Source organism: Chanodichthys erythropterus, chromosome 10, assembly GCF_024489055.1.
Source record: "Chanodichthys erythropterus isolate Z2021 chromosome 10, ASM2448905v1, whole genome shotgun sequence".
NCBI classification, from domain to species: domain Eukaryota; kingdom Metazoa; phylum Chordata; class Actinopteri; order Cypriniformes; family Xenocyprididae; genus Chanodichthys; species Chanodichthys erythropterus.
The window spans coordinates 46420708-46436533 of record NC_090230.1 but is presented as its reverse complement, the minus strand read 5'-3'; the positions used below and the strand labels follow the sequence as shown (position 1 = coordinate 46436533).

Sequence of the window (15826 nt, the reverse complement as noted above, 5' to 3'; positions counted from 1 at the left end):
GTGAACTGAAGAGAAGAAGCACCAACATGGAACTGGGAATCTGAAGGATCTGGAGAGATTCTGTATGGAGGAATTGTCTCTGATTTCTTCTCGGGTGTTCTCCAAACTCATCAGGCATTATAGAAGAAGACTCAGAGCTGTTATAGTGGCAAAAGGAGGTTGTAAAAAGTTTTGAATAAAAGGGTGCCAATAATTGTGGCCAACGTGTTTTGGAGAAAAACATGTATTTCAAAATGTAAGTTTCCCCCCTGACTTTCAATTATTTTCCTTCAATGAAAGCTTATAATTTTGTGATTTTTTTGAATGAAAGATCAAAAGGATAAACAATGCAGATTTATTTTCACGGATGCTTTTGCTCATAATTAAATGTTTAATACATAAAAAATAAACAGCAAAGGAAGTTCAGAACATTTATTGAACAAAATTGGTCTCTGTATGGCTGACAGGCGAGCATAGTCAGAGACCAGGTGAAAAGATTGGTGTAAGAGCCAATTTGATATGTCAATAACTTGTATATTTTGTTTGTTTAAAGTGTTGATAAGTAATAACAAATGTAATTGTGATTTTCTTTGAAAGGCAATTCTGATATTTCCTGTATCATTATTATTATTTCTTATGTTTTCTGTATGTACAATTTATGTTCTGTTTCTTTAACTGCCACGCCCACTTGGTGTTACGCGAGACTGAACGGGTTCAGGCAGAAAAGTAAGGGAGAAACAGTTTTCTTACCGTTGCTGTCTTTTATGGATAAAACTTGTGTTTAAACGTTTAAGGAAACACAAGATAAAGGTTTAACAAGTGTTATATTCAAGGATACAAGAAGAACCAACAAGATTTGTGTATATTTTGTAATTTTGATTAAACTCGAACTTGTTCACGGACTTTGGACTGACTGTGATGAGTAAGAAAGAACCCATTTTTCCTGCCACTGTGTTCCAAGTTAAGTTAATCTAGGACTTTGCATTTACAAAAAGTAAGAAAACTTCTCTTTTTCGTCCGAAATGAACCATATTTTTGTTTTAAGGAGAGGATTAACGTTACCGAGTTATTCGGGTCAATATATAATTGAGGGAGTTTTCATGTCCATGAGATTTATCTCGCAAACATGATTATTAAAATAAAATTTTAAAAGTCTTCAGTGTTCTTCATGATCTTGTCTTTACAAATTTCATAGTTAATTATTATGGAAATAATCATATATTTATAAAAATTTACTAGATATCCCTAAAATGTCAACTAAATAACCGTCCGAAATGAATTACAACCACAATCTCATTACCTAAAAAAACATTTAAAAAACTTATTTAAAAACAGTTTTAATTATATTATTTACATTAAGTTGAAGTAATTGTGAACAATGTGTCTTTTTGGGCAATATGTCACATTTTCAATAGAAATTGACAAATTGAATATATGTCCGAGAAGTCGCTGTCATCTAAGTTACCCATAGCAAATACACCCCTCAAGGAAGAGTGTGTTTTCCAAATCACATGACCTGCTCCACATGATGTCATTTCCTCCTGAAAAGAAAACTAGCAAGACTCCAAGGTATGTTCTCCCTCCACATTTTCAGTTATTTCACCTAAAGTAGTGCTTAGGGCAAATGTGTACTTATCATATGTCAACAATGTTACTACAATGAATTCATAAATAACTTTGAATTTCAATTCAACTCAGTTGTACATATACTATTTAGAAGAACCTCTCCGTAAAATGCCATGTGGTGTCTGGTGCTAGGCAACCATTTTGATTTTATCCCTAAAAACAGCAAAAATGTCAACTAGGTTACCAGTCACCTATGTTACTCTGCAAAGGTAACTTAGTTGACCAAGAGTAACATAGTTGACATTCATGACATGTTCTTATAGTTTTCAGGAGTTCATTTAATATTCTAATTGTACAGTAACTATAAAATACTTTGCAATAAATATTATAAAAGTAAACTTGTTTTCAGGCAAATGCCACGATTATCTGCTGCAGAAAAGATGTGCTCAGGTTGATTCCTGCCCCACAGCACGTGACAGCATGTCATGTTGAAATAAAAAGAGATGTGTGGGAAGATATTGCCAAATCATATCTTACAGTTTTTTCCATTGGTTTGGCTCATTTCTTGAAACAGAAATTACATTCTCAAAACTACATGGACAAACCTCTAAACCACTTGGCAATTGTTCACAACAGAATTGAATTTCTCATTCATTTTGCAAATTGCAAATGTCTAAGTACATGTCTCAATGTCTCACTACATCTTTGGGAATGATTAAGTACAGGTAGCCTACATTTAGCACAATTTCCAAGTGAATAGATCTTGTTGATCTAAACTGATTGTCGATTCTCAGTCTAATGGTTGTTTGCTCCAAAACGTGTCAGCGTCATTTCATTGTATAAGTCATCACACGCACAATAGTTTGTTCAATTGTCAAAATTAGTCAAGAACATAATACCATGAATACCATATATGAATCCTTGGAACATTTGATAAATTATTACAGCAATTGACAATCAGGTGAAACTAGAACTTGACTAACATGTAACATGTAAGTCAGTTACTGGTTGTCCATCATTATAACTTTTTTACAATTAAGCAGTTGTTCCCAAACTTGTTTGGCTTCAGTACCCACTTTACCTCATTTGTGTATCCAGGTAATCCAGGTATGAAAGTATTTGACTTATCTGACTTCAACATTTTGCCTAAAAACTGCAGCTTACTGTATGATGCAATTATCATTATAATCCTTATTTTGAAGAATATAACATACAATAAGAAAAAGGGTCAAAGAGCTGCAATTAGTGCCTCCCATGTAAATCTAATACTGTGGGTTTTACTGTAACATTTCAGTAAGTCTAGTCATTGATGATTTTCCCCCTCCCCTTTCTGTCAAATACCCCCTGTAGTACCTCTGCATAGGGGTACATGTACCCCAGGTTTGGAACCACTGGAGTAGTGGCCAGTAGTATAATGAAGTTGTGGAGAACATAGAACATTCCTATGTAATTGTCTGTAATGTAGTGTATGACTCTTCTGTATGACTGATTTGATGTTTTCTTTTTTTACGCTATTGTAGAGAATAATGGCATTGGAAGGAAACGAGCGACCAGTGAAGAACTGTTAGTTGTGAAACTCCAGCTTTATTTACAGCACTATAGGCTGCATATAATTTTCATTATTTTTTGTTTGTGTGTTTATATTACAGTATATTATGCTGTATACATTTTCCTTTTACTCTGATGTATGGAAGTTACTTTATGTGTGTGAATGATAATGGTTACAATTTCCTTGGCAGTATGAGTGCAATATATGATGTCAAACCTTGGAGGCTACTCTTACCCTAAAATCCTGTCTTTTTTCAGTTTTAAACACAATTGTATTCCGTTAGCTAGACAAAAACTGTACAGTAACCATTGTCAGTGAAGGACTGGACTAAGACTGAAAGGTGGACATGAGGGATATTTGCCATAGTGACAAAACATCTAAACATTTTGACTTGCAGTGCTTACACAATGCCAAAGGAACTAAGCATTTTGGGGGCACTGACTGTTTAAATGAGAAGGAAATTTAGTTTTGACACAAACAGTTTAAACTGATGTGCGTCTGTATTTCTCCTTTATGTCATGAAATATTCAACAGGTCTTGATTAAATGCAATAAAAGATTAGCTAACATATAATAATTGATATAGTTTAGGATTGTGTTTGTTAAATACATCATCCTACTTTGTCATGTCCAGTCAACTATGTTACTTTTGTCAACTATGATACTGGGCTGTCAATTAAGTTACCATTATGTTTTTTTAAAAAATATATGTATTTCAATGGTTCCCTAATCTCCAAGTAAATATTTAGAAACTGAGTAGCTGTCAAATATATACCTCAGCATAATTTAATCAAGAAAATTATCATGAATCAAGCAGTTTGGAAACAAAATATACAGACTGGTTACTTCAGTACTTGAAATTTGGGGTTTCAATTGAACAAAATGTGTATTTTCTTAATTAATTGGGTATTTTAATTGAAAAGGTAGGTAAATAGACACATATTCTTCCAAGAGTAATGATTTTTTTAAATGTCTGCCATTTACATAAAGTTAAAACTTATAGGTTTTGTCCGTAACATAGTTGACCAAATAATGAGTAAACTTCTTGTTTTTAAAACTAAATATCTGAAATCAATTATGCCTGAGCTTGGCAATTACTAAAAACAAAATATTTCAGGGATAATTTATCAGGGAAGATAATAATATTTTGTAAATAAATATATTTTTTCCCAGAATTATTCAAACTCAAAATCTCCCACAATTATATATTGACCCATTCACGCATCATCAGACACGATATTTGGATTGTAATGGACTATCGCGGCTGAGATTCTCCGATGGCGTTTGGATTATACACACTACGGATTTCACTGATCGGATTTTGGTGAACTTTCACAGCTTTTTGGACGTTTTGGGGATATTATTGGACTTTGGATATTGCTGAACTGTTATTGTTGCTGCGTCATGGACCCGCCATGTTTGCGCCGCCGCACAGCATCGCAAGAGGGCGATCTCATCTGCTTTCGTGATGAACACTGTGCGCGCTTTGAACAAGAACATTGATTGCTATGGAAACAGAGGAATTTACCGCGGCCTCTAAAAGAGTGCCGAAGATGACTGAAAGCACAAGAGGAACGGCTTAACCAGTTGATGGGAACTAGAAAAGCCAAGCTGGGACATTTAACAAGGCAAATGAGAGAAATTGAAGCTTTGCTTGAGGACTCTGGTAATGTTGACAGTGTGTATGAATGCATAAATGGTGAGTTTGCACAGTCCTTTCTTGCATTCCAAGACATTAATAATGCAACCAGAGAACTTATGTCAGATGATGAGGCATATTTAGATCAGTTACACTGGTTTGAACCCAAGTCTCAAGCAGTTAAGCACTTTGTAGACAAGGTTAAAGACTGGATTGAAAGAGTAAAACTCCAATCCAAAGAGGCAGAGCAATGTGATGCAGAGGTTGAATGTACTGACAGTGCCTCAATGGTTATTTCTTCTTCACAACTGCCGCTCTGTACGAAAAAATCTGGTAGTCAGGTCTTCTCAGGTGTTTCATCTACAACATCTTCTAGGTTGAGAATTGAAGCTGAAAGGGCAGAGTTGTTAGCAAGAGCTAATACTTTGAAGCAGAAACAACAGCTTGAGAGAGAGGAAGCTGAGCTCAAAGCAAAGAAGGAAAATTTAGAGCTCCAAACTGCTATTGCGGCGGCTGAAGCCAAACTTCAGGTTTTGTCCATGTATGAACCAGCTCGTAGTGTTTCTGATGTATCTGGTAGTGTGGCAAAGGCTGCCACAACTGCAGAAACCCATAAAGCTACATCTGATAAAGTAGTACGGCCAAAAACATATTTTCGTGAGTCAGCACCTGACGCTGATGCAGTTCCAACAGTCAGTAATGCGCAACAGGGCTTTGCTACATCACAGCCACCAAATACAGGTGTAAGCATTCCTGCACATGTTGATACAGGAAGTTTGTTTAACATCATGCAGCGTCAAAATGATATTGCTGAGATTTTCATAAAACAGCAGTCTTTATCTACTCTCCCGCCTATGGATATTCCAATCTTTAGTGGCGACCCGCTTGAATTCACATTCTTCATTCGAGCCTTTGAACATGGAGTAGAGAACAAGACAATAAATAACAAAGACAGGTTGTACTTCTTAGAGCAGTTCACCACAGGGCAACCAAAGGTATTGGTACGCAGTTGTCAACACATGCCTTCTGAAAGGGGCTACAAAGAGGCCAAAAGACTACTCTACCAACATTTTGGCAATGAGTACACAATCGCCACCGCCTATACGGAAAAGGCACTGAACTGGCCAGCTTTAAAGCCTGAGGATAACAAAGCATTAACAGAATTTGCTCTCTTTCTTACTGGTTGTCGCAACACAGTTGATAGTGTGGAATATGTTGAAGAGATGGACAGTCCAAACAACATGCGTGCAATTGTATCAAAGCTTCCTTTCAAACTAAGAGAAAAGTGGAGGGTAGTTGCCTGTGAGCTTCAAGATAGGACTGGCTTGAGAGCAAGATTCTCTGATTTGGTTAGTTTTGTAGACAAACAGGCAAAGATTGTTTCCCATCCACTGTTTGGTAATATTCAGGATAACAAAATGGCAAAAGACAATCTCAAATTCAAAACAAACAAATCAAGTAACTTACAAATGAAAGAAAGGAAAGCAACATTTGCAACAAGTGTGACACCTGTTCCGGAACTCAAAAAACAAAGAATAAAGGAAAAGGATGGAACAAAAGCAAGCCATGCAACCCTCTGCTTATGCTGTAATAAAGACCATGGATTGGATGTTTGCAATGTTCTGAAGCATAAGCCACACAAAGAAAAACTTGACTTTCTGAAATCTAAGTGCTTGTGCTATGGTTGCTTATTACCAGGTCACATGAGTAAAGGTTGTATGCAAAGACTTACATGTCAGAAATGCTCACTAAAGCATCCAACCATCCTTCATCTCCCAGAAAAGAAGCCAACACTTTCAGGATCTCAAGATGAAAACAGCTCTGCAACTGTTTCCGAGCCATGTACCGTAACCAGCGAAACTTGTGGCTGTACTGGGGCTGGTCATTTAGTGTGCTCATTGGCCATTGTACCAGTTAGAGTTAAGTCCAAAAAAGGCAATCACGAGGTTACGACCTACGCCTTCTTGGACCCGGGAAGTTCTGCGACATTTTGCACAGAACAGCTAACGAAGGAACTAAGGCTAACTGGTAGGAAAACAAACATCCTGCTGCGTACTATGGGACAGGAAAGGTCTGTTAGTACACATGTTTTCACCGAACTGGAAATAAGCGGACTGAATGAGAACAATTTTGTGGACCTCCCTCAGGTGTTCTCACAAAAGGAGATTCCAGTTAAAAGAGAAAACATTCCACAACAGAAGGATGTTAAGAAATGGAAATACCTTGAAGAGGTGCGTCTTCCTCAGATTGATGCAGGTATTGGCTTACTAATAGGAACAAATGTACCCAAGATTCTTGAGCCATGGAAAGTGATCAACAGCAGAGGAAATGGACCTTATGCTGTCAAGACCATCCTGGGCTGGATTGTAAATGGACCGTTGGATAGAGAGAACATTCAAACTAACACAGGATGGCCACAGGTGATGGTAAACAGGATTTCAGTGGTAAGCCTGGAAAGCCTAATTCAACAGCAAATGAGTTATGATTTTCCTGAGTGTAAGCAAGCTGAAAAATTGGAAATGTCTATAGAGGATAGGCAGTTTATGGAGTCAGTATCACAGTCCATAGAGCTTGTTGATGGACATTACTGCATTGATCTTCCATTGAAGAAAAAGGATGTAGCATTTCCCAACAACTATGCTGTTGCTTCTCTGCGAGCTCAATTTCTGAAAAAGAAATTTAAAAGAAATCTAGCTTTCCACAAGGACTATTGTAGTTTCATGGAGGACATGTTAATCAAAGGTCATGCTGAAAAAATCCCTGCAAGTGAAATTGAAGGAAACCCTGGCAGAATCTGGTTACATCCCACACCACGGGGTGTATCACCCACAAAAACACAAACTTCGAGTGGTGTTTGACTGCACAGCTACCTACCAAGGAAAATCGCTCAACTCTCAACTGTTACAAGGACCCAACCTGAATAATTCTCTAATTGGTGTGCTGATGAGATTCAGACATAAGCCAATAGCCCTTGCAGCAGATGTAGAAGGGATGTTTCATCAGGTCAGAGTTCCTGCTAAAGACAAAGACCTGCTGAGATTCCTTTGGTGGTCTAAAGGGGACACTGATCAGGAATTGGAGGAATACAGAATGACTGTTCACTTATTTGGTGCCACATCCTCCCCAAGTTGTGCAATCTATGCTCTGCAAAGCTGTGCAAAAGACAACAGTTCACACCACAGATCAGAGGTAATTCAGACAGTCCTTAGGAATTTCTATGTGGACGACTGTTTGACGTCTGTAGCTACTGAACAGCAGGGTATTGCTCTAATGCATGAATTAAGGGAGGTGTGTGCATCAGGAGGATTTAATTTGACCAAGTGGATGTCCAACAGTCGCACTGTACTTGCATCCATAAGTGAGGAGAGCAAAGCAAAGACAGTGAAGGACTTGGATCTGGAGAAGGACGAGTTACCATTGGAAAGAGCTCTAGGGGTTCAGTGGTGTGTAGAGACGGATACTTTGAAGTTCAAGGTAACCCTACAGGAAAAGCCTCTTACGAGGAGAGGTATCTTGTCCATGGTCAGCTCCATTTATGATCCCCTTGGAATACTTTCTCCAGTTATTCTTCCTGCAAAACAAATACTGCAAGAGCTTTGTAGAACAAAACATGAATGGGATGACAGTATTCCAGAAACTCTCAGACATCAGTGGAACCTGTGGTTGGCTAGTCTTCAGAACCTAAATGACTTTCAGTTTGAGAGATGCATAGAGCCACTTAACTTTGGTGAAGTCACTTCAGCACAGCTGCATCATTTTGCAGATGCCAGTGAGCTGGGTTATGGCACTGTGTCATACCTGCTCATGGAGAATCACAAAGGTAACCAGCATTGTGCCTTTGTTATGGGTAAAGCAAGGGTTGCTCCAGTAAAATCGGTTACTGTGCCACGTCTTGAGCTCACTGCAGCTACAATGGCTGCTAGAATGGATAATATGCTGAAATCTGAATTGGACTTGATTCTTCAGGAGTCTGTATTTTGGACAGATAGTACTTCAGTCCTGAAGTATCTCAACAATGAAAGCACACGGTTCCGTACATTTGTGGCCAACAGGGTAACTGCGATCAGAGAGCTCTCTAAGGTGTCACAGTGGAGGTATGTGAGTTCTTCTTCCAACCCAGCCGACATTGCCTCAAGAGGACTTACTGTTGATGCTTTCCTTAAAGCAAATTCATGGCTTACAGGTCCATCCTTTCTGACAAAGCCAGAATCAGAGTGGCCAAAAATGCCAAGTAACACTCTTAAGATATCTGGCAATGATCTGGAAGTTAAAGAAGTCTCAGTCAATGCAGTGTGTGCAGATAATTATGACCATACATCTCAGTTCTTTTCACACTACTCAGATTGGTACCATTTGAGAAGAGCCATTGCATGGTTCCTCAAATTTAAAAGCATTCTGAAGGCACTGACAGAAAGAAGGAAAGAGCTGTGCCACACTCTAAGACACAATGTAACCACAAATTCTGAACTTGAAAAGGAAATGGAAAATTTCAAAGCTTCACTGTCAGGTGTTACATTGACTATAAGTGACGTTGAAAATGCTGAGAAAGAGATCATTCGCTACAGCCAAACAATCATGTTTCCTGAGGAAATTAAAGCCCTCCAGCAAGGTAAAACTGTGAAACGCAGTAGCACTCTCTACAGGTTGTCACCAGTTTTACAAGACAAAATCCTAAGAGTAGGTGGCAGACTAAGCAGATCAGCTATGCCTGAGGAGTCCAAGCATCCTGCAATTTTAGCAAAGGACTACCATGTTTCACAGCTGATCTTAAGATCAATACACGTAGGTGTAGGTCACAGCGGCCGTAATCACATGTTGTCAAAGTTGCGAGAAAAATACTGGATTCCAAAAGCGCAAACTGCCATCAGAAAAATCCTGTCTCAATGCACCATTTGTAAACGTCAGCGCAGCATTACAGGCAAACAATTTATGGCTGACCTTCCCTGTGATAGACTTATGCCAGATGAACCCCCATTCACAAATGTAGGCATTGATTATTTTGGCCCATTTGAAATAAAAAGAGGAAGGTCATTGATTAAAAGATATGGGGTAATCTTTACTTGCCTGACGTTAAGAGCTGTTCACATTGAGATTGCTAGCTCTTTGGATACTGACTCGTGCATTCATGCACTGAGGAGATTTATTTCTAGAAGGGGTCAGGTTCAAATAATCAGGTCTGACAATGGAACAAATTTCATTGGGGCAGAAAGGGAGTTGCGAAAGGCTATACAAAGTTTGAATAATGACAAGATTCAAGCAACATTGCTTGCAAAAGGTGTACAGTGGATTTTCAACCCCCCAACTGCATCCCACCATGGAGGAGTTTGGGAACGGCAAATACGAACTGTCCGAAAAATTCTCAACTCCATTGTAAAACAGCAGTCTCTTGATGAAGAAAGTCTTCAGACGCTCTTATGTGAGGTGGAGGCAATAATCAATAGTCGCCCCATCACTAAGGTGTCCAATGACCCAAACGACTTGGAGGCCCTCACTCCAAATCATTTGCTGCTACTGAAAGTAAAACCGTCCATGTCCCCTGGGGTTTTTGATAAAGAAGACCTATATTCGAGACGTAGGTGGCGCCAGGTTCAGTATATGGCTGACCTATTTTGGAAGCGCTGGATCAAAGAATACTTGCCAGACTTACAAGAAAGACAAAAGTGGCAAAGCCTAATGAAAAATCTGAAGCCTGGGGACATTGTATTGGTTGCTGATGATTCTGCACCGCGAAACTCTTGGGTAATGGGACGTGTGCTACAAACATTCACAGACAACAAAGGTCTTGTGCGACAAGCCCAAGTAAAAACCAACACAACCATTCTTTTGCGGCCTGTTACTAAACTTTGTTTACTTTTAGAGGCAGACTTATAGGCTGGTCCCTTTAACATAATCCTAACTAAAGGATCTGTAATTTTTTATTGCCTAAATTCAGTTCAACATCTTGTTGAAGATTTTTCTGAGGTTTAGTCAAGACTATATGTTACCTTTAAGAAATTTGTTTGGCTCTTTGGTATAAATAGGTTAGTAATTGTTTTGTTGAACACAAAGACAATTAGGGGCTGGAATGTAAGAGCCAATTTGATATGTCAATAACTTGTATATTTTGTTTGTTTAAAGTGTTGATAAGTAATAACAAATGTAATTGTGATTTTCTTTGAAAGGCAATTCTGATATTTCCTGTATCATTATTATTATTTCTTATGTTTTCTGTATGTACAATTTATGTTCTGTTTCTTTAACTGCCACGCCCACTTGGTGTTACGCGAGACTGAACGGGTTCAGGCAGAAAAGTAAGGGAGAAACAGTTTTCTTACCGTTGCTGTCTTTTATGGATAAAACTTGTGTTTAAACGTTTAAGGAAACACAAGATAAAGGTTTAACAAGTGTTATATTCAAGGATACAAGAAGAACCAACAAGATTTGTGTATATTTTGTAATTTTGATTAAACTCGAACTTGTTCACGGACTTTGGACTGACTGTGATGAGTAAGAAAGAACCCATTTTTCCTGCCACTGTGTTCCAAGTTAAGTTAATCTAGGACTTTGCATTTACAATTGGTAACCAGAATGAGTCCAGGAAAGATCAACAAATCAAGAGATGCAAGCGCAGAAACCTTGAGGCATGAGTCCGAAACCTGTAGACATCCGGGACCAGAGAGAGTTGAACTGCAGGCACAGGTAAACTGGGCAGAGAACAGAGCAGATCGGAGGTTGATATGACAGGACTAGGCCGGGACTGACCAGAGTGACTAGTGAGCAGACAGGAGAAATTAGTCTTCTCAAAAGGTCCTGTGTGTGTAATCTCAAAATGGTAAAATTCTGATTATTTTTCATAAAAAGCTCTATTTACCTTACCTTACAATTGATGAGCCATAACCTTGTCCTTCACTCTTGTCATCCATGTTTGGTCAGATGTGTTGCAGAAATCAAAATGTGTTGCAGAACATCAAAAGGTGCGATGACGTTGCTGCCTATGTGTGGATCAGATGCCCTCAGATTTCATCAAAAATATCTTAATTTGTCTTCTGAAGATGAACGAAGGTCTTACAGTTTGGGAGGACATGAAGGTGAGTAATTAATGACAGAAATGTCATTTTTGGGTAAACTAACCCTTTAAACATTACCTTAAAAGAGAAATGACCTATATGTTGCCGTGGCATAACTGAATGTGTGTATAGTTGCTCCGTAGTCCCCCCTATAGCATCTCTGGATCAATGACATTCAGTATTTTTGATATGTAATGTATTGTGTAAATCTGCATATCTATTTATACTTAACAAAAAATCCAGCACTTGGCAAGGTGTCAAGACCTTTCTATGTCCATGATGGCTCAGGTGCTGAAAATGGTATGCAGAATCATATTCTTAATAAAACTACTATCTGCTGTTAGACGAATGACAACAACATTATAGTTCACAGTAAAAAATGAATAAAATAAAAATCTTTTTAGATAAATTCTTACTTGTTCTTGGTGAGGAGAGCAGGGCCTGTTGTATGGTGTTGATATTGCCTAAAAAATAAAAAAAGAGAGATTTGTATCTACCAACACTTTCACACAGTACTTACCTTATCTAATGCATCCATGCATCAGGCATTACAGCTGCACTGATCTGAGGTGAGTTCCACAAGGTACTTGAAGTGAATACTCTACAGTTCAGTGATTGAAATACTGCTGCAGGTGCTGTATATTGATCACAAGTGCCCAAGACATGCATTTTACTCTCATATTTTGTTTACCCTTTTTTTGAGACGCAATGCAATATTTGTTGTTTGAAACAGATGGAAAATTGACAGGCCTGTCCTGTTTTATTTCAACCCTAGCAAAGATTTACATGCATAACATATTCATAACTTTGGGTCTGTAAGATTTTTTTAAATGTTTTTGAAAGAATTTCCAATGGTACATTCATTGTAATTTATCAAAAATACAATATAAACAGTATTTAAATTATTATCATTTAAAATGTATTACAATTTGTAATTTATTCCTGTAATCAAATCTGAATTTTCAGCATCATTACTCCAGTCTTTTGTGTCACATGATCCTTTAGAAATCATTCTAATGTGATGATTTGATGATCAAGAAACATTTCTGATTATTATCAATGTTGAAAACAGTTGTTCTGCTGCATATTTAGGTGGATTACATATCATAACTCGATCAATTTGATGTGTCCTTCCTTGGATTAGTGTGTATTTAGGTACGTTTAAAGTACATTCATTCTTTGCATTCAGGTTCTTTGAGTCGTGTCATCTTAGTAAGTTGGTGAATGTTAAAATATGATATACCATTTATGTGTATGTGAAATTTTAATCTTGATCTTGAATTTTAAGCTTGGCATCTTTCACTGAAACTGGGTGTGATCTTACACATTCATGCTTTGACCGCAGATGTTTCTTCATCTATAGCAGTTCATTTCAGGCAAACTTCTAGTTTTTAACAGATCATATTTCTTATGTAATCACAATTTTATATCTAAACGAAGAGCGTTTTGCATTAAATGTTCATTAAAGGTACTCATTAGTTCATATTATGTGTATACAGCCACGTAAAAATGTATAAATGGCAAGCATTAGATTTGATCTTAAATTAATTTTATTATATTAATTTTAAAGAAATGTAGCACTTTTCAAGCTATACAAATCACAAAAACATTATAAATAAAAAAATATATATATATATTAGTAAACCTAATTAGACAAATGAAATGTCATGTCATATCACTGGTCAAATAGCATCTGTGTGTGTGTGTGTTGAGACTGATTTTAATTCATTTGCTTGTGATAAAAATGTAGTGAAGACAAATAAATTGCCTTTTTGTAAAAAGTGTAATGAAAATGTTCTTCGTAATGAAGGTCAAAAGGTACTTTCAAACAGCGAACCAAAGAGGAAAGTGGAGCAGGTTTGTGTTATAGTTTAAGAGGCTTAAACACATCTGTATGTGTAATGAGGGAACCAAAGGATGGCAGGCAGAAACATGGATCTAGTGGAGGAATTTCAATTGAAAGAGCAAAACCAGAACAAGGAACAGGTAACACAGAGAACAGGAACATATACATGTATCGTTCATGGTGGGGGTACATCAGTGCAGACGGTATGGGTGACTTATGTGTGGAAGTCAGGATAAGACAAAAAAAAAAAAAAAACAGGTTGGAAAATGATTTTATGGCATACTCGCTCATTATATCATTTTTGTGAATTTTGAACAACAACAAAAAAAAGTTGCAGACAGCAGCTTTAAGCTGGTCAATGAAAAAAAAAAATGGAAATCTTTTCTTTGTACATTTGTCAGTTAAATAAAGGTTAAAGAGAATTAAAGCACAGATTCTTGATTTTATTGCATTTTACAAAATGTTCCAAGTTGTACAACATAAATTGTTACATAACATCTTTAAAAGAGATAAAAACCGAACTAAAGAATTAAAGACAACTCTTGTGTTTTGTAGATTCTTCTAAGAAGATCTCACCAGATCTCTTGATCATTCTCCATTAATGAGATTTGGCAGCGCTGAGTAGAGTGACCTGTTTTATTTATTTTTATACAATTTGCTGTTTGACAAATTGCAGTTTTTATACATTTACGTACAGATAAATTATAATATGATACGATAATGATAGCCCATTTCTAAAACATTTGGACATTTTACTTTTTGAGACATTTTACTTCCAATAATTCTCATTTGTTGACACCTCCATATTTAAATGCATTGTTTTGTTTTGTCTGTTTCTAGATAGACCCTTCATTGATATAAATTACTATTTCACAGACCAAAAATAAGATTATCAGCATCCAATATCAATAATAGAGACTGTTTTCATTTAAAAAACATACACACAAAAAATACATTTATGTGACAGGATAATCACAAAATTATAGGCTATACAGCTTTACGTATACCTATGGACACACCGACATGGATCAGAGTAAACAGAATTTGAAGCACTAGCTGACAAGATTTCTTGCAACTCATAAGGTAAAACAACAAAAACAACAAATATTTATTATCATCTACATAGATGGTCTAAAGCTAAAGAATTTTATAATTAATAATCAACTTAAACATTTAGGATAGATTTAGGAAATTATATGTATAAAACACCTGTTCCCCTTCATTCTTGGCAATCATAAGACACATCCAGGTATTTATAAGTCCCATAACAAGGATCACTAAAAACTGAGTTCAGTGCAGGAACAGAACAGCTCTTACTTCCATCACACCTGAATCATGGACAGACAATGACAAGTACATTTAAGAATATACTAAGGACAAAAAAAATTATATTATTCTTGCTTTTGTAAAATTATGTATAAAATGAAAATATAAACATAAAATTTCTTTAGCTATGTAAATCTTACCGAACGGACACTGCATAGTGGGATGATGCTGCGAAACAGTTTAAATCATGCATTACTCCACCAGGGCATGTTGATTTATCAGTTCGCCCATAGTTGGCATTAATGATCCTTATTGATCCCCAATCTGACAAATGACAAAAAAAAAATATAAATGAATAAATAAATAAATTAGACTTGTGGTAAAGTTTAAGCATAATGCACATGGTTGAAGAGGGTCCCCTCCTGATCCTGTTCCTCTCTTTTCTCTTCCATTGCTTTCTTTCTCTCTCATACCATCCTATTTTGGCACAAATGACCAAAAATATAACTTAAAATTACTGAATTACTCACGACATCTGAGGAATGCAAAATCTCCTTCACAGGCAGTTACCCTTTTCGCTTCTACACCTGCAGAGAGGAAACATGCAAGAGGATCAAATTACTTGAAATAAAGTAATATTCTTCTGTATTAGAAAGTCTTTTTTATTTAATATGACTGTACATTATACATCAGTCTACTGCTATTCTTACCATGTTGACACAGGACGAGCAGCACTGAAAGTCAAAATCAAACAGAAACAAATTAAAACACTGAACTGAACATTTGAAATCTTGCAAGAATTGGTTCTTAATCAGAACTTACCAGTGATCCAGCTTAGCTTTTGCACCAGCATGTTGAATGTTTGAACAGAAGGAAAACTCTAGAACTCTCTTAAGGAGACACATGTGCACACGGTATATATAACAAACACAGTTC

General features: G+C 36.8%; 1 protein-coding gene across 1 annotated transcript; it reads right to left on the bottom strand.

Annotated features, from left to right (window-relative positions):
* Nucleotides 1-14058: 14058 nt before the first annotated feature.
* LOC137029679 (L-rhamnose-binding lectin ELEL-1-like) lies at nt 14059-15826 on the bottom strand. The gene is made up of 5 exons (XM_067399326.1): nt 15713-15826; nt 15601-15624; nt 15421-15477; nt 15091-15214; nt 14059-14952 (listed from the first exon to the last, which is right to left on the bottom strand). Exons 1-5 carry the CDS (start codon nt 15741-15743, stop codon nt 14844-14846), a joined length of 345 nt encoding a protein of 114 aa, XP_067255427.1. The 5' UTR covers nt 15744-15826; the 3' UTR covers nt 14059-14843.

What these genes read in the sequence shown, in the direction of transcription:
- LOC137029679 (XM_067399326.1), bottom strand. Translation starts at nt 15,743, where the DNA reads ATGCTGGTGCAAAAGCTAAGCTGGATCACTG. An exon ending in AAAGCTAAGCTGGATCACTG is followed by an intron (nt 15,625 to 15,712) that starts GTAAGTTCTGAT and finishes TTTGACTTTCAG; the next exon opens with TGCTGCTCGTCCTGTGTCAA. An exon ending in CACTATGCAGTGTCCGTTCG is followed by an intron (nt 14,953 to 15,090) that starts GTAAGATTTACA and finishes TCCATGATTCAG; the next exon opens with GTGTGATGGAAGTAAGAGCT.